The sequence below is a fragment of the Glycine max genome (genome assembly GCF_000004515.6).
Source record: "Glycine max cultivar Williams 82 chromosome 11 unlocalized genomic scaffold, Glycine_max_v4.0 Gm11_scaffold_116, whole genome shotgun sequence".
NCBI lineage: Eukaryota > Viridiplantae > Streptophyta > Magnoliopsida > Fabales > Fabaceae > Glycine > Glycine max.
This window is the reverse complement of record NW_024464681.1, coordinates 14,560-35,521: the sequence shown is the minus strand read 5'-3', so window position 1 is coordinate 35,521 and position 20,962 is coordinate 14,560. Positions and strand designations below refer to the sequence as shown.

Genomic DNA, 20,962 nt, shown 5'->3' with positions numbered 1-20,962 from the left:
ACTGGAGTAGTATAAAAAATCGTTAGTCATTACTATTTATCAACAAATTTTAACAAATATTTAGTTTGTGTAAATTTAGTCATGACATAAAAAAAAAGAAGAAAAATTAGAAGCTTGTTTGTTGGTATGAGATGAGTAATATTTTTCATGGAAACAAGTCAAGAAGGACTATTGTGGGCTATATATAAAACGCAACTGTATATTCTATTTTAACAAATAATCCTGAAACCATTGATTATGTTGAATAATCCCATATGAGTTGGGAAAAAAGAGAAAAAAGAAAGAAAATATAGGTATGGGGTAGGTGGGTTTAAATGTTTTGTAACACAGAAATGACACTATTACTGTATTTCGATGCCTTATGGCATTGGGGAACGAGTGTGGGGGAAACACTGCATGGTGTTTCTTTTATATTGGTTAACTAATATTTATATCCTTATTGATATAAATATAAAATAACTTCTCAATATCGGATAGGTATTCAGCTAATGGAGAATAACAAACCTAAGTCTATGGTGGCCTAAGGCGGCTTGGGGAGTACTCAATCATTATTGGAATTGTCTCGATCCTATGAAGCACTCGATTGAATATCCTCCCGAACCTTGTCTCACCATTATCACGAGATTAACAAGCAATAGATCAAGTCGAATGCTTAGGTCATCTAAACTCACTTAGAAAAATGTTTTATCTAAACCGTAATTCATCTACTAAGACCCATGGTCTAAGGTTCATAAAAATTTGTATAAATAGGGCATAGGTAAAAATTATTGTTCATTATTATACATTTTTATTATCCTAATGATTGCTCAAAGTCGAGATCTTACTTGAGTATCAGAATATCTTTTACAAGTATCTTTCTTCTGACAAATCTTATTCAAGACATTAGAGGACGAATAAGAACAAGAAATCCTTCGACAAGAAGAAGAAGTATTCAACCACTATTTGAAAGGAGGACTCTCTATTTGTAAGTTTAGTACTTCTCTTATTGATTTCCTTTAATACAAATACTTTGTTGATTGAAAAAAAAAGTTTATGATGTGATAAAAAGAAAGAGATAGAAAGAAATGAAAGGTGCTGGTAAATCATGTTTAAAATAAATGAGTGTTTGTCTATCATTACTCTACTAGTTAATCTATGCTTAGGAGTAACTATAAGCTTGTTTAATTATGACCTAGGCTACATTTGGTAGGCCTTTGAGGAACTTATAAGTCCATTTGGGCTAACTTATAAGTTACTTTGACTAAAATAAGCTTGTTTGATATACTTCAAGTAGCTTATAGAAAATAAGTTAGCTTATAAGTTATTAGTTTTTTTCTTCTTCTCAATTTTATTCTTATTATTTTATTTGAAATTTCGTTTTACCCTTTTATTGAATTTAAAAATCTTCTTATCTTTTTCTTTGTTGAATGAAAAAAACTCATTTAATTTTACGTTCTTACACCCACACGACATCTAACTCATCAATTGTCATTGTTATACCATTCCTTAAGGTTAAAAATTCTTTGGATCATATTAACTTTACAACTAGTTGCTAAATTATTTTGTATTTCTAATTATATGACCTAATATGAGTAAAATCACCAAATCTTTATCATTTTTGTATAATACAAAATTTTAAAAAATTATGGTAAACTACATTTTTAGTCTTTAAACTTTTTAAAATTTACATTTTAGTTCTTGAACTTTTCTTATATGTTTTTAGTTCTTTGACTTTTTTTTGTTCTTGCATTTAGTGTTTTAACTTTTTTTGTCCTTTCTTATAATCCTTAAAAAGAACTAAAAGTAAGAATGAAAAAAAAAAGTTTAAGGATTAAGAATAAGGACAAAAAAAATTAAGACTAAAAATACAAACAAAAAACTTAGGAACTAGAAGTAGAAATCTTAACAATTTTAGGGACTAAAAAGATAGTTTACCCAAAAAAATTATTATTCTAATTTTTAATATGATAAATTATTAGAAATAAAATTCAAATGTTAGAAATATTAAATATGTGATTTTACATAATTTAACATTTATCAAGTAAGTTGTTAGTTAGTTTAACAAAACATTTTCAATTAAACCATCTAGTTTATAAGCTTTCAGCTTTTTAGCTCCTAGCTTAAGTGTATAAGCTAGCTTTCAACTAGTTTATAAATTAGTTTTATCAAACATAGTATTAAATATGTTTTTAGTCCTTGCAATTATTTTTTATCTTAGTCCTTATAAATTATGCTTATTTTATTTTTCGTCCTTAAAGTGGTTTAGATAACACTTTAAACAATAAAAAAAGTGTTATTTAAATCGCTTAAAGGATGAAAATAAAACAAATATAATTTATAAAGACTAAAAAAGTATTTAAATATTTTATTATTTTGAAATTGTTGTAGATGACTCATATTCTATGGTGTCGTATAGGGGTGATATTGTAAATCTATATCATGTTTTAATTTTATAAATACTAATGTAATTCTATTTGCCAATGAAAAAAAAAATATTCAGCTCCAGGAGACATAGACATACTTATGAAACATCGTTAAATCTTGTATTTGTGTGTGTACAAGTGATTATTATGATTTTTAGAATTCTGATTGTTATTACTAATAAAAATATTAAAAGAAACTAAAAACCTAGTGTATATGACTCAATTAGTAAAACAGGTTAAATTTGTAGAAGAAAATTAGTGTTCAATTTCACATGATAGATCTTTGGAGATACATGAATAACTCTATTTGTGATTAAGTATGAGAATTATCAGATTCCATAACTCAATTAGTCTCATACTTAGTTCAAAAACATGAAATGTGTGAAAATATTACCGGATTCCATAAAAAAAGTCAAATGCTCTAACTAAAAGGACTATTTTTGCTGAAGTTTTAAAAACAGTTTTGAAATTTTGATTTTAGAAGCCGAAAATGGAACATTTTCAAAGCCAATTTTTTAGTTTTTATAGTGGCATTTTGTGTGTGTGTGTGATAAACTTGTCATTTCCAAATTTTCATTCTAAAATCCGAACACTTCTCAACCTCTTATGCCTAAAATTCACAACCAAGGGATGAGGTTGGTTGCCCCCAAAGGCAGCTTCATCCGTTGAGTTTCAAACAGTGAACTTCTCACTTCTGGACATTGAATTGTGGCCCAAAAAGATTATTTCTTCAACTTTTTGCCCCAGAATTGATAAAAAAATTTAATCACCATAATCAGGCCATTAACTCCTCTGTGAGATTCTGAATTATCCCACAAATTTTGGTGCTTTAGGTAGTCATAGTAAGAACTATTAATATATAGTTCTAATAATAGTTTACACCGTATAAAATAACAATTAAGCATAAAAATTAATGTATAAGTTATTTATATTATTAATTTATGTATATTATATTAATATACATTTAAATTTTCTTATTTTAAAATATATTATTAAATTTATTTGAAAAAAGTGTTCTTAATAAAAATGTTGCTGATAATTTTTAAAATGTTATATATGATTAGTCGTATAATCATGGTTATATAGATGTTTTTTATGATATATATTTAATTATAAGTATAAGAAAATTAGTTAAATTCAATAATTTTTTTATAAAAAAATAATTGATGGAATTCGAAATGAAATAGGTATTACAAGTTTTTTTATGGGAGAGGCTATCAAATATGTATGAGGCGGATAAATTTCTTTGTATATTTTATTGTATATATTTTATATAGTAATCTTTATACTAATTTGATATATTTTATTTACTAATATTTAAATCGAAATAAATAAATATTTATTAATCTTAAACTTGGTAAAAAAATATTTAATAACTGAAAAATAAGATTATGAAAGAAGATTCTTTGAATACTAAAATTATGTATTGAATTTGGATTCTTGTATCCAAATTCAAAAAGTTTTTGTGATTATTGTCAAAGAACTGAAATAAAAGATATGATGGAGCTATGACAATTATTATATGGGGTCTACCCAATGCTAAATGCAAAGGCGCATAATAGATCAATATGAATATTATGAGTTGTCTCAAAATAAACCTAGTTGTTGCTAATATTTTCTTTTCTGTCCCTTCTTCCACATGCCTAGCTCAAAGAAGGAAAGGATAAGAGAGTCCTATAAAAAATGTGGTTAGAAATCCATAATAGAGTCTGATCACAACTATCGAATTAATTATCTTCATGCATAAGAATACTAGATCATCCAGTATAAAAGATTGAAAAATCATCTCAAACCTATCTTTTTCTTTTCTATTGCAATTTCTGGATTTTTCAACTTTTTTTTCTAGAATTTTCAATTTATAGAAATGGATAGACTAGAAACGAAATCTCTTATCTCAATGACACCAAAGATAGGGATATTAAACGAATGAAATTAGTATACGTACGTAATATAATGAAATAGAGCCACTTTGGGGTTCTATATGAAATGAAGCATGAAATGGAGCCACTATGAAGAAGTTTTACAAGTTATGAAGGAAACTTTTAGCTTATATTGGTCATGGATTGAGAACAGGAATTAAACTCTATGAGCTTGAATTTCCTGTTGTTCCCCAATAACTCAGGGGTAGAACAGTCAGCTTTTAACTCTTAGATATATTGGTGATACCGGCAATAACAAGTGCATCTTTGATGCATTCATCAATTCTCACAAGAAGCCACAATCACCCATAGCAAACATGTTAATGACAAGGAACACATTTTTACAATAACTATATATTCTATTTATTTAAACTATAATAATTACATCATATTACATGAATATAAGATTTAATTATATTATTTTAAGATAAATCATATATTATATTAAATAAATATACTATTTAAATTGTACTACTCGAACTCAACAAACTTCTGTACTCAATGACCGACAAAGTAGATAATTCGGATTTAGAAAATTTGAGTGGATTTAATTATGATAAGAAGGAAAGTCTATCTTCTACTAGAAAGATAGAGATATATCCTAAAATCATATGTTATCTATTATTAGAGAAAAGATAAGATAAAATTATATATTTTCTTATTTTATATTCTTATAAGAAAAATTGAAATCTTATCATTTAATTTTATCTCTATAAAAAAGAAATCGTCAAAGTTAAGGTAAACCAATTTTTAATTTAACATATATCCTGATATTTATATATTCTATACTGCTAACTTAAACATCAGAGTGTTTTTACAGCTACACTCTATCTTCGTATGTAGAAAAACTCTCTAAAAATCATTGTCGTGATATGTTTATGCCAAATCCTATAACAACACAAACTATTGGAAAATTGATTTTATTCATATATCTGTCTATATGAGTTGATGTAATTTCCTTTGGAAAAAAAATTGAAAAAAATAGTTATTTTTAAAATTTATTTTTAAGCAAACTCACATAATATGCTGTTTTAAAGAGCAACAAAATAATAATGCTAATGAGTATTCGTAAGAACTTATTAGAATTTTAAAAATATTATAGTAAGGAAAAATAAACATTTTCATTTTTTCATGTATTAAAAGTACTTTTAGTAAATGTTTTATTGTTAAATCCTTTACTAGTTTTTAGAAAACTTTTGCAATAATCCCGGAACTGTCCTATGTCCTTATTCACGTTGCAATACCGACAATTTGAAATATAGAAAATCTACAATTTTGTTGTATCTGTTGGACATCATAAACAATAAGAAACTGAGCACACGCCATTTGTTCAAAAAAAATGTATAGGTGATATATTGCTTCAACTAATAATTAATAACAATTATGCTACAAAAATCAATTATGTACTCAGATCATCCATCACATTAATTTTGACCCCTGTATAATATTTTCACCATAATTCCAAGCAACTGACCATACACAAAAACTAAAAAAGAGAGTCTATAAGTGTTAAAAACAAAAAAGGAAATAGTTACTTGTGAAAATTAGATTATTTCCAAAATTGATTGTATTATTAATTATAATGAGAATCAATCTTTGTTTAGAGTTTGTTGAAAAGTGGTGTGTAGTCATTTTCATTACAATCGATAAATAAATTCAAAAAGTGACACAACTATCACACTCTCTTAATTCTATGAAGTAGCTTAATATAAAAAATTACACTAAAAAAACAAATTGCATTTATTCCTCTTTTGTGATTTGTCCAATAACCTACAAATTTGATCAACTGCCACTAATTTTAAATGAGGTTGTTACTTTGGACACCCAGTAGTTTTGCTGAGGCACCCAGTAACGTTGGTGAAAGGGTTAAAATGCCCTTCACCATTTTGATATAAAAAGCTAAAGTGACTCGTCCGTACGAGTCATTATTCATTTCTCTCCCGCGGTGCTTCTTATTCTTTTGTCTTCCTCCCGACACCGCTTCTTCTTCTTTCTTCTTCCTCTTAGCCCAAGATCGCTTCTTCTTCTTTCGTCTTCGTGTTAGCCTTGATACCACTTCTTCTTCTTTCGTCTTTGTGTTAGCCTTGGCACCGCTTCTTCTTCTTTCGTCTTCGTGTTAGCCTCGACACTGCTTCTTCCTTTTTCCAGTGGTCCTTTCATTTCGTCTTCTTGGTGGGTCATCTTCTTCGAGGTAAGTGGTTCCCTCTCAAGTCGTTATTGTTGATGTTGTTGAATGACTGTATTTGGTGTTGTTTGTTGTTGTCCATATGAAGCGCTGTCGGAAAAATGGAGTTTTGTGGGAAAAACCCATACGGATTGGTCCGTATGGGTCACATGGATTGGTAATCCATAAGGTATTTTTTTTAATTGTTTATAATTAAAAATAATAAACTCAAAATTATTTTTTTTAATTTTTTGTGTAATTATGTTTCGTAAAATTTTTGTTAGTTATTTTTGATAATTTTTTTAGTGTTGGTTATTTTGTAAAAAAAATAATTAATTAGTAAAAAAAATATAGCGTAGACACCATACGGATTGTTGATCCCTATGATTTTTTTAATTGAAAATAATAAACTCCAAAATATATTTTTAAATTTTTATATATATTATAATTTTTTTAACAATCAAATTACTAAATACATTTGTTTATACCACTATAAAATAATATCACAAAATCAATATTTTTATAATTGCTAAAATTATTAAAAAAAATTCACAATTGCTAAAATTATTACAAAAAAATTATTTTTAAAATTGGTAAAATTATAATTCATATAATGTTATTCAAAATTTAAAAAATATTAGAAACCTAAGGATTAACAATTCGTATGCTGCATACAGATTATCAATCCGTAGGTTCGTAATTTTTTTTTCGCGTACCTCTGCTTCTCCAATGACAAAAATCGATCAAACTTCACCGTATACTCCTGAACAACGTACGTACACCATCGGAGATCAAATATGTCTCCAAACTAACTTTAATGGAAGCAACTTATACTAAGTGACCGACATTTTATGGGGAAAAAATGATGCTGCGGAAATGAAAACTGTTCATGCTATTTATAATTGAAAATAACCATAAGGATGTTTCTGGCATTTATGAAAAATACTGGGTGCCGCAAGAAATTCCCTTAAAATGATTGTGTGGTTGTTTTTTGTGTTATTGGCGGTTCCAGAATCCCCATTCTCGAGCCCATGTTACTATACTAGCCCATAAAATGCCATGGAGCTGCTCCATCGTCTGCAACCCAATATATAGTTTTTTTAATTGTTACTCACATAAACATTTGCCCATCAAATCAAAGTCTCAGCATTCCCGGTTGCTTTGCTATCTCCATCACACTATGACCAACCTTCTCCCTAGTATCTCTCTCAACTCTCTTAACACTCTTCCTAAATGAGGTGTTTTATTTATGCAAATGATTAGAAGATTATATGGTCCCAAACACATAACAATAGCTGTTAACAAATTTTATGCTTAACTTATATGCCACATCAATGTTTTAAATTGTGGTTGTGGTTTCATCTTAATTTTTGATATATTGGTAAATTTCGTAAATGCTGTTGATGTGGACGCCATTGTCACCGGTTTGTGTCTGTGGTAAACCCAAAAAGCTTGACGTTATAATCTAAATCGCTGTCAAAAATTATTTTTCTAAAATCATGTGCCGTATTGTTAAATTAGAAGATTATGATTCTCTTTAAAAAAAAATTCAAATAATCAAATTAACAGGTTATAGGAATTTCGAAGAGGTCTTGCCATTGTGCAAAAACATTCTACCCAAAGATTCAAATTAGCGTGTCACAAAGGAGGGGTAAATTATATAAGCGAGAAGCAAGACTGAAAAATATACACTCTCGTAAAGTCAGGGACGTAGATGTGTAGCATTCTTGCTGACATTTTGGGCCTTAGATCTGGGCCTTGATACCCCATACCCACAACTATTCCAAATTTTGGGTTAAGTTACTATTGGCACTATCCATGTGGGTGTCTTTTAATAGTATCGCAGAAAAGTTCTTTTGATAGAAACACAACATAATGGTGATTCTATTATTCACATGGGACGAAAAAATCACGTATGTAATCCCCCCTCCCCCCCAAAAAAAACCCATTGTTTATTTTTTTTTATTTCCAAATAACATAATAAAGTTATGATTCTATTATATATGCTTTTCACCCCAAATAATACAACAAAATTATGTTTTTGTTATGTTAAAAAAATTACACAACGCAAACGCAATTTCATTGATATTTTATTAATGAAATCATGTTTTCATTGTTTATTATTTATATCCCATTTTACACAACGAAAATATGATTCTGTCATGTATTTTTTATGATTTTTTTAATTAATTTTAATTGCAAGTTACCTTTTTTAAAAGAAATCAAATTAATTATAATATAGTTTATCATTTTTAATTTTAATCGGTATCTTTTAAAAATTAAAATAGAATTAACTAGATAGAAGTTATCATTTATAAACTTAACTGACTTAATTGCTATATGAATTACCTTTATTAATAATAATTATTAATTTATATCATAATTAATTTAATTACAATTAAAAATGAAGTGAAAGAAAATAGTGTAAGGGGAAGGAAAATGGTGAGAATAGCATGATAGAGAAGTGAGAAGGATAGAGATATAAGAAAATCCAAAAGGGTAAAATGATCATTTATTAAGACATGTGAGTTCCAGTAACAATTCTGGTAATAATAATACCCTTTTGGGCTTCGATTTTAATTTGTGCATAGATACTGGTACTGTTGTACATCATGAGCTCCCATTAGTAATTTGATTAAATAAAATATGCTATAAAAGGTTGATTGTTAACCATACTATTAATATAGCTAGCTTTTATCTATTTTTTGACCTTGATAGAATCTTATAGGTTTAAGGAAAGTGACATATTACCTCTAGGCATGTCGGCGAGGGCTTAAACACTTCAATAGCTCCTGTTGACTACTATATATAACTACTAATTGGACTGAAAATGAAACTGAAACAAAAGCAAATAAACAGTTGTTACACTTTTAAAAAGTTATTCGTTACTGCCCCAAAAAGTTAAAGAAAGAAAGAAAGACGATATATTATATAGTACTATTTATATATTATGCAATTCAAATCTTCCAAGGAAATTTATCCAAAAACAAATCTTCGAAGGAAATTCGTCCAGCTATATAATTTCAGCAGTAGATGACAATAGTAATTCACACTGTGTTATAATCTGGAAAATCTCTTGTAACACACTATATAGGAATTACTGAGCCTGAGACAAATTTTTCATTACGAATAAAAATAAGATTTAAATATTTTTTTCCTACAATTTAATAATTTTTTCATTTTTGTTCTTGTGAAAAAAATTTAATTTAATTCTTATAAAATATATTTATTTTATTTTTGTTAAACGTTTTAAATAATATTTTAAATATTCAAAAAATATCATTTAAAATATTTTAAGAACGAAAAATAAAACACACATTTTAGAATGAGTAAAATGAAAAAAAAATTAAAAATTAAAAAAAAGTATTTAAGCCTAAAAACAATTATTGTGTTGATCATTATCGTGGATCTTGTCGCGTAATTAGGATCCGTTAAGAAACCTCCGCGAAGCTTATGCATGAACATCGGATTCGAGCATAAACCCTATTTGTATATTCCTCTTTGCGCAGGAAAACCACGAGGTAATGAAGCCAAGGTAATGTTTATTTTTAAGGTTTCTCAGAGTACAAATCAAACGACGGTGTAATTTCCACGCTCATTGTATTTATGCAAAGACTTGCAATATCAGTATGGTGGAACATACCGAATAATTAAGTTATTATTGGTCCCGTTCTTCACTCAATTCTCACCCTAACTAATTATAATTTCCACACATCCAAACATACATTTTAAATTTACGAACAAACATTTTTAATAGATTGTATTTGTATTAAGAAAAGTGTTTCTCTTATAATGAATAATTCTATACAAGTTATATCAACAATCATCATTTCAATATATTACTAGAGTAAGCTAAATCAATTACAAAATATAATGTTAGAGATTCGAGAATGATTAAAATAATGTATATAAGCTAAAGACTACCTTTATTTAATAAATTACTTTTTGAGGTTGCATTAGATTGAAATTTAAATTTTAAGATGAAATCATAGTATATTTTAGTGATTATTAGTAGAGTTATCGAATTATCTATTATTAAATCATTATTAGGTTATTCGTAGATGTTTCATTCTGCAAGACGAATAAATGTTAGTAATATTGACAACCTAAATTATAAGATATAAGATTCACACTCTAAAATTTATTTAAAATAATATATTAATTTATTTTACCGTGCATCTGTAAAATTTGATTCTTAATATAAAAAACTACTTTTATTTTGAAATATTAAAAACACATACTACAATATGATATTTCACATTGCTATGATATTTTCTTGGGGTGTTTGTAGACTATATTTGTTGTATTTATATGCATCTTATATACACACTACTAAAAAAATTACATTCTACGACAACAAAATAACGACGGTTTCTAAAAATCATCTTAAAATATCTTTGTGGTGGTAATTTTGTAATATGGACAACTTTGACGACGATAATTTTACAAAAAATCATCTTAGCAAGCTGCATTTAACATTGATTAATTATATAAGTGTCGTGGAATGCTGTTTGAAATTATTTAATTCACTATTTGTTGCTTGGTGCGAACGAATTTCTCTTTCTATCTCTCTCACACACACTTTCCTTCTCTCTATCTCTTTCTCTCTCATCCAAATATTGTAGCAATGGCAAGCACTCGCACTCCACACGAAGAGTTCATGTACATGGCAAAGCTTGCGAAACAGGTCGAGTGCTATAAGGAGATGGTGGATTTCATGGAGAAGGTCTTTGCCTTCACCGTGAGTGAGGAGTTGATCATGGGGGAGTGCAACCTCCTCTTCATAGCCTACAAAAATAGGGAATCTTTATGGTAATGCGAGTTGGTGGATTTTAGGTTAGAATAATGGAATCTTTACGGTAATAGTATTTTTTTTTTAAGCAAAGGAAGTTGATTTTTGAAATTACTTGTTTAAAATTGAAAATTAAAATTAAAAATATTAAACTATTGAATTGTTTTTGCATGCGTATCTGATCCATGGTTCAATACATGTGATTCTGCAAATTTTAGGTTAGAAATAGTGGAATCTTTATGAAATATTAATTTGACATTTTATAATGTTGAAATTTTCTCTTAAAGGTTTAGACCATTTCATCCTAGAGCCTACTAGAACTGAGAAGAACCTAATTGTTGTTGATTCATCTAATTATATTTTCTGAATCAATGATGAAGAAATGCGATTCTCCAAGGCAAGACCTAATATTGGACAAGCTATCCGAGTGTGAAAAGGTAGACACACATGTTATATCTTATGGTGGTTTTTTACTATGTGCTTGTGCATTTCATTCAAATTAGAGTAATGCTTATATATTAATGGTTGTTTGTATGTTATGTTTAATATTGTTTCAAAGATACAATTCTGGACAATTGCTATTTTTACATTTTATTGTCTTTGTTACAATTCAATACATATTATAATTCACGATTAAAAAATTAATGGTTGTTTGTATGTGAGATTTCTAGGCTTGTTACTCATGTGTCTATTCATTTGATTAATATAATTTTGTTGGATCGTGGAGATTCTTCATGAATCTAATCCAAAAAAAATGGAATAAAACAATTAATAATAAGTAATAATTGTATCAGGAGGCTTAAGGCTTGTTTTGGGTTTCCGATAATTGGGTAATTAGTTTGCTTCTCCTCACTTTTGGTGGCAAAATGAACATGAAGTGAATTCAAATTGAGACAAATATGGATGCTGTGGTGACAAAGGTGGATTTGTAATTGTGAAATATGGCTTTATTATGTTCATAGGCGAATGGAAATTTGTATAAATTGGAGGAAATGTTCTTAATTTCGTTTCTCAAGTTCAACTTCTTGTTGTACAAGTAGTAGGCTGTTAGACTTGTAAAAAATCACCAATTGGGTTGTTCTTTCCACCATGGCATGCTGAAGGTTAGATTCTTTTTTTCTTTTCAAGCAAGAAAGTTGTTTGAGAGCAAGAATTCTAAGATTAATAGAATGGTGTATGCATATAGTATAATGTGTTCATTTTGTTATCCTTTCCTGCCAAATCAAAGCATGGAGTTTGTCTACGTCTAAAAGCCTTCATGTTACATGCCTATGTAGCTTTCTTGACATTTATGTGCTTGTGATTTATGCATTAGAGTTGCCAAAGTCTCCTGATTGGTCACAATACTTTTATGTCGTTTCTCAGCAAAAGCTGTTTAACCTAGTGAAGAAACAAAATGATGGGACTGTTGAAGTTGATCTAGAAAAAGATGCACCTCTTGCATCAGAATTCTTGAAGTTCCAATCTTTTGAAGAGTCAACAATGAGTGGAACTATTATTTATGAATAAAAAAATCATCTCCATAGTTACAAATTGTCATATTTGTGGTTGGAATCTTTTGAAGAGTCAACAATGAGTAGAACTAATGAATTATATTTCAAAACAATTAGGTTTCCTGAATTCACACTTTTTGCAAGAGTAAGGACATTGTGTTAGGCTGGCAACTCGTGCTGATTTTGACACATTTGTAAAGTCTATTGGTGTCAATTTCTATCCGTTGGGTGGTGATCCTTGAGCTTTGGTAGAATGTAAGAGGTTCCTTTTTAATACTACCATTAATATCTAATAATTGTTATTTCAATCTATACTTTGTTCTTAAAATGCCTAGACTTTTTTTTTAACTCCTTAATAATCTTTGGTTTACCTGCTCAATTTGGTATTTAGAAAGCATGCTAGAATGCACTGGTATCTTCTTGGTTCATAAATAAATTCTCAAGAATTAAGGATTCTCTTCAATCTTATTTTGGTAAAATATATACTTTAGCTTTTTTGTTCTGGCCTAGAACTACATATGGACCTAAAATATATTCATGGAGTAAGGATTTCAATTACTAGTCAAGCATCTTAACTAACTGCTTTGTAATTATTGAAGTCTTATATTCTTATCTCATGTAGTCTATATTTTGTTACCTCGTAGTGAGTCAATTCTTTAGTGTCTAGTTGTAAGATATTGTGAAATTATCAACAAAAAAAATTCTTTCTTTTTCTCCATCAATGTCTAATAGCTAATGATTTACAAGATCATGGCAACCTTGTTTAACAAGCTAGTGCTCACAGTAAGTGATATTTCTAGCTTCGAAACTCTTGGCATTAGCTTAGTCACATTATTTTAATAATCAATTGTATCTATAATTGATTATTATTTTAATCAATTATATCAAGTTTTATATTTGGATATGTGGGGTCAACGATGATATTTAGATAATTAGTTTTGTTTGAATTGTCTTGCTCATTAACTAGATCATTAGCCTAATCTACATTTATCTAATGCTTTTTCTTGTTGCTAGTAAAACTACTCACAAAGGAAGCCATGCAATTATTTATTAATTTCCAAACTAACCATGTTCATTTTTAGAACTAGGTTATCTGTTTTTTTTTGTTCTTTAATGTTACTACTATGATTACTAGTTATAGAACTTCTGTTTTAGAGCTCTTAACATAATACTAGTATCTTCTATGCATTTTTCTTTAAAATGGAATCATTACTAATGGGAAGGTGACATCTTATTTTTCAAATTAGTGGAGGTAGAAAATGATTGATTCCATGCTTTTCCAGAGTTTTAAAATAGTTTTCATCCTAAATTTTTTTGTATTGAGGGTTTTCATGATTTTATGTTAGTATCTAAGTTGTTTCACATGCAACACATATCAAGACAAGGAAAACACATCATCTATCTGGAGCAAAATCTAGTTTTCAAAATTTTAGTGATGACTGATGAGAACAAATTCATTTTCTTAATGTAGGGCTACTTGGTTCCAGATTATTATACTAGTCAGCAGTTGACTAAAAAGAGTGATGTCTATAGTTTTGGAGTGCTAATGCTAAAGTTGATTATTGCAAGAAAGCCAATAGAACAAGGGAAATATATTATGAAAGTGGTCACAAGTACAATAGATAAGACAAAAGACTTATATGGTCTTCATGAAATTATTGACTCGACCATCTGTTCAAGATCAACACTTGAGCGTTTTGAGAAGTTAGTGGACCTTGCAATGGAGTGTGTTGAAGATTCAGGAGTTGACATGCTCACAATGAGTGATGTGGTTAAAGAAATTGAAGGCATGTTGTAGTCTATTGGTATGCACCTAACATCTGAATCAGTAGCATCCACAACATCTAGTCATAGATATCAAGAGGTAAGTATAGTGAGTTCCCATCAGGACCAACCTTACATCAATGAGTCCTTTGGTTCAAGTGCATGACATATTCAAAAAATGAACCTAGTTAGTTAAGTTAATCTTTTTTTTCCTCAAGATTGAAGTCAAGAAAGGCTTGTTTATTAGTATTTTTTGGACAAAACACAAAAAAAAAAAAAAGAAATCGTAGAATTTAGAGTTTGTGGCTGTGAGCTTGAGAGTATAAGTGTGGTAGCATGGTTCACATTTCATTGACTATTATTTCTTTTCCTTTTTTCTCTCCCTCTAAAGATGTGAAATGTATAATGAATATAAGTTTTGATATGGAACATGTAGAATATAAAGTATAAAAAATTTTGATATGGGCATGATTTCTCACTTTTTGAATGAGTTCAATCCTTTTAAATTATCAAAAAACAAAAAAGTATAATAAATAAGTTTTCACTTCTAATAAAGAATATTTAACTAATTTGTAAATAGGTGGCATCACATGTTTTCCTGATTATGTAAGTTAGTTAATTAAAAATAAAACCTGCAAGCACTTAACCACCAAGTAAAAGCAATGGTAATTAATATATGAACAATGTTAATGATTAGTTAATGAGTTTGTGATAATCTGCTTCATTGTGTAAATGAAAAAAAAATTAATTATCACCAATGTAGTTTCTAGTGTGATCTAAAGTAATAATTTTTTCTTTTTTCTATTAGGAGCATTTATTTTTGAGGTCGTGTTTTTGTGACATAATGATAATGGTGATGTAAACTAAAGAGGCATTAAAAAAATAAACATTAACAAATATTTATTTTTATGTAAAAATTGTCTTAATAAATCATACTTTTTAAGACGGTTTTTTATAAACCATTTTCAAATCCTTAAATTTCTTAGCTTTTTTTTATAAAAAAAATATTTTAAGACGATTTTTTAAAAAATTGATGTAGAAATCGAAATTTCAAGACAATATAAAAAAACTGTTATGAAAAATTAATACTTTCAACAACGATAAATTTAAAGATGATTTAAAACCATCCTAAAAAGCATAAAATAACTATCTTCAATTTTTTTTAACACTGATAGGGTTGTACTTGTGTAACTTCTAAATCAAATCCCACACGACTTTGCATATTTGTGGAAAATCAACATACCCCGTTTCCAAATCTTGTAGAGAAGATTTGTGAAAGAGAAATATCCACACCAATCTGATGGCTACATAAAGAGAACCTCTAGTTCGAGAGAGAAGAAAGTGAAATTGGACGGATTGTCGTTTTCCCGAATATTAAAAGGCTGGGATGGTTTTGTGTGCGTCTTCTGTCTTCCCAAAGAGCTTTCATAAAAAAATATGTTCAAAGATTTATATGTCTGCTGTGGGAGTGACCCATTTGGCTACTTCAATATTTTAATCTTACAAGCTGTCGTATTCGTCCTTTGTACCATTCGAAATCTCCAAGTGTAGTTGAATATAATGTTTGACCATAACCTAAAAAAATTGGAGGGGCACCAACTACAAAAACTACAAAGCCCCATCATTTCCCATGCCCGCGACGCGTGGTGTCTTTTGGTACATAGGAAATAGGACAAGGGACAAATTCTAAGGTGCTAGTAGTATATATAAAGGTAATATTTTCATGGTTAAACTTTAATTTGAAATCTTTTTACTATTTTTAAATTTTTTTAGATCGAATGTATTTTTTTTTATTTTTTATAAGAGATAATTTTATTTAAATCAAATAAGATCATTATGAACATTAAAACTCTCAAATATTTTAACAAAGTTTCATTTTCAGGATTTAAATCTTGAATCTCTAATTAAAATTAAACAATCCAACATTAATACGTTGATGATATTATTCTTTTAAAATTAACTTAACTTGTACACGATCATGCACTATAAACTATACATACTTTTTAGATTGAGACAGAATTATATATTAAAAATATATAAATTTTTTACAATCATAATTTATTATTTATGATAAATTTATTAATTTTTAAAATAATTATTTGTTTATTTTAAAATAATTTAAATAATAATTTATGATTAAATAATAATATAAAATAATTTTACATGTGAATCAATAGACATTAAACTCTTTCAGAGTTTAGATTTAAAATTCAATAGTTAAAAGCATTTCTTACTCTTAAGTTTTAAGGAAGAGATTTTACTACTACGAGCCAACGAATACGAAGGATATAATTAAAAAAACCTCGCAAGTTGTTGGTATTTTCTTCAAACTTCTCCTCCAACAGACTTTGTCCACCGAAAATAAAAATTGGCACTAACAAACAATCTGCAAGCAAACACATATTTATTTTTCAGGGAAATTAAATATTAAATTAAAAATGATATATTTTTGAGGGGTCAACGACAGAAAAATTTTGTTGAGGGCAGTGTGCGCATGCATTGCACCTGAGGACGGAGAGGGGAATCCTATGTAGTGACTAGGAAGTGCCACGTCAGCGTTTTGGGGACGGACACGTGTAAGTGGTCCATGCCCTAACGTGCACGTGGCAAATGTACTCTCAGCATTGTGGGGGTACACCGAATGGCGGTGCATTCATTACACACTGTCCTCTCTGCTTTGTCGTTTTGCTAAACCTTCGTTCTTCGCTAGGGCCCACCTTCATTCATTTTACAAACACAAAAAACTGCGTTTTCCATCACCTTTATTCCTTGTTTTTTTTTTATTTAAAAAAAAACGAAAATTTTCAGAGTAAATGGTGAAATTGTTTTCTACATTTGTATTTTGTTTTTATTTCAAGTCTTCAAATTAATAAGAGTTTAAAATTTAATATAATTTCATTTAAGTTCTTGAATTTTTTCTACTTCAGTTCTTAGTTTGGAGACTAAGTGATAAAAAATAATATAAGTTTAGAGACTAAATGAATTAATTTTAAAAATTTAAATGAAACATTAAAAAATTAGAAAATTATTTGAATTTACCATAATTTTATAAATTAAAATAACAATAAGATGTAAATTAGAAACTAAATTGACCATTTTTTCCCCAAAATCAGAACATGCAAAATAATGTTCATAAATTTTAGGAAAAAACTTTTAATAATGTAATAAAAAAAAATCAATACAAGCCTAGCTATTAACAAAATCAAACATCCTTTTGTCTGCCCATTTTTTTTATAGGCTAACTTTTACTAGTACTTATCTTTTTTACATTACTTTTTTTTTTTATGTGCTACGTGTTTGGATATATATGACACATTTAATGTGATTTATTACTTAACCGAATCTATCAGATGTAATTTCTGTGTATCTGACTCATTTAACGCGATTAATTGTGTTCTCAGTGCATTCTCAAACACACACATAATTCATCGTGATTTTAATCTTTTAAAATTTACTGAAAATTAAATTTAATTATTTTAAAAATGAGATAAATTTGGTCTTTTATTAATTTTTTTAATTTAAAATTCTCAAATTCTTAGTTTTTCTAAAACATTTACAAATTAAATCAGCCGAGTTATTTTGAATATTATTTTTCTTAGAACGAATCGACCAAAGCATCGAATTGTATTAAAAACGAAAAATAAAAAATCTCTTTTTCAAATTCTAATTTAATACTAGTATTTTATTAAACAAAATTCAAATTTTGACTAAATATTTTTATATAGATTGGATAAAAATAACTAACTAGGAGTTTAAAGTAAAAAATCAAAGGAAGGACAAAATTTATTTTTCTTTAAAAGAAAATTTTAATTGGGTTAAAAAACTTTGAGTCTTAAGAAACCAAATCATACGTTCCTTAAGAAAAATAAAATCCTAGTTTTTTTTGCTGGTTAAAGAAAATCATAGGTACTCTGAATTAAAAGGAATAATAGTGTAAAATACATTTTAATGGATTCCCACCAATTCTGATATCAAAACCATCATGAATGAATCGGGCAAAATACATTTTTGTTGCCTGTCTCACCCAAATACACCACAAAAATATGTTTCCCTTATATAACCTTCAAGTTTCCAAATCAGATATGCCTTTTTGGCTCGTACTTGATACATTTTTTTTCACTCACATCTTTAATTATGTTTTTATTAATTAATATATCTATCTAGAATCTACCAGACAATACATTTCAGAATTCTTGGATATACTATTGTATTGTTATAAATGACGTCACCTTTAATGCGGAAATATTTAATACATCAATCTTATCATGTCAAATGATTATGGTATATAATTTATTTTAATTTCAGTGCTAGCTTGGTCTTATTTATCCCAATTATTTTTTCTGGGACATTTTCTATAGCTATTTCTTGAACCTTTTTTTTTTCAAGAATAAAATGGGAAATTAAGTTCATTAGTGTAAGCTTGTTGGAATTAAGTAAAATTTCTTCATAGTTACCACATGTTTAACCAAAGGAATAATTAATCACGTGTTTGGTTCAGCATTTTACTATATATAATTTTATGAAATCCAATATAAAAACATATATACAAGAAGTAATAATTTGTTGATTTAATTTGAACGCGCTCTTGTTGACTCTTTACACAGAAAATAAACACTCTAGACGCTTTTTAGGTTCCTAAAAGTTGTTTCGTAAAGCCAAACACAAGTTTCTTAAAATCTTATCCAATCCGACGATTAATTAGTCTACTCCGTTTCTCTTCAAACCTTTTATGATGAAAAATATTTTTGTTTTCATCTCTTTTTTAATTAAAGGTACGTGCTTGAAAGTGGATATCTCGTCATTCAATTTATATAAAGTGCTTGCTGGCTTGTGTGTTACTACACATTATCATAACTCTCTTTTTAAGTTTTAACATATATGGATAATGGAGGTACCTCAAGCTTACCATCTGAAGTTAAATCAAGACAAGCTAATTTATTTTGATAGTTTTTAAAAGAAATTTATTTAAATAAATTTTAAAAAAGTGATACAAATTCATAAATAGTTTTTAAATAAGTTTCATATAAAACTCTTTCAATATTCCCTAAAAATAACTAGGATACATCTGTCTAGCTTGTTCTGCGTATGGTCTAGAAGCCAATGTGAAAGACATTTCGACCAAAAAACTATAATATAAGGTAAGTAATATTTTGATCAGATTCATGTTACATGGAATATGGTCGCCTTGTCCCATGGCAATGTGTTCAACTTATTCATATTTATAATTTACCAACCTGGAAGAATCAGCAAACGGATTAATTTCATTTGCTTTGCTTTTATTCTAATTTCTGTGTTTGGATAATTGATAGTGAAGAATTAACATGTGTCAATGCAACAACAATTTAAAAAAAATGCACGTTTATGTTTGGAATCAAGTAGGTGTGCATACACGCATATACTATAATTAGCTCTAATATATTATTTTTCTTGATGAAAACTGGTGATTAATTTTCTAATGCATCCTTCAAACTAGAGATGAAATAGCTGCAGGAGGATATGCTTTCTAGTGACAGGAACGGGATTTTGAATATAGGCAAACTGAAAAATAAAAAAAAAATAAAAAAATTCCATCTAGAAGGGTTTCTTTTTGCAAAGAGTTTAGTGTTAAACTAATTATTGACGAGGAGCAGTTGATTCAATAATGGATCCGTTTGTTAAAGAGTTTGATATATGGAACTAGAGATGTCCATTTATGTATAATGAAAAAAATAAATGAATAAAAATAAAAAGTTGTGATAACTTACACAAGAATTATAATGTTGACATGATCGAAATGAAAAGTGTTAATTATTTACGAACTATAATATAGGTTGGCTTACTTTTGTTGACCTTCTACTTTAATTTTACACAATGACTTTTATTTAACTATTTAAAAATATTTTGAGGATCTAATTCATTTATTTTTAAAAATTTAAGAATTAAATTGAACATTTTCAAAATTTGAGGATCAATTTGACTCTTGTAAAGATTTAAGAATGAAATTGAACTATTTAAAATAATTTAGAAATCAAATTGATAATTAACCTTAATTCTAAGCTAACTAGTATTAGTAGACATGCAAATCTTATCGTGTAACTACAATGAATGTGTGAATCAATTGAAAGTTTAAATCTTGAATATGCAGTTATATTAAATATTTGAATGAAAAAATTTGTTGTCTATAACAATTTTATTCAACTCAAGCATAATTGACTCTCATAAAAAATATTTATGGTCTAAAAAAATATGAATCTCATCATAAATCTCATATATATATAGAGAGAGATCTTTATGTAATTAAATTTTAAAAATGAAAAATGATTAATTTTAATTTCATAAAAAATTTATATATCATTTACTAATATTTTATAATAAATCATTTAATAATGTGATAATGATTTTAATAGGAATACCCTGATAATAACAAAGTTTTTACACTCTACTAATTA

General features: G+C 27.8%; 1 protein-coding gene across 1 annotated transcript; it reads right to left on the bottom strand.

The window, feature by feature from the left end:
- Positions 1–3,733: 3,733 nt before the first annotated feature.
- LOC100783526 (protein TIC 214) lies at positions 3,734–4,188 on the bottom strand (the record flags this gene model as incomplete). The annotated part of the gene is given in 2 exon segments (XM_014763696.3): positions 3,734–3,849; positions 3,852–4,188. Coding segments are annotated over 2 exon segments (453 nt in total), but the record flags the coding sequence as incomplete, so codon positions are not given.
- Positions 4,189–20,962: the final 16,774 nt, after the last annotated feature.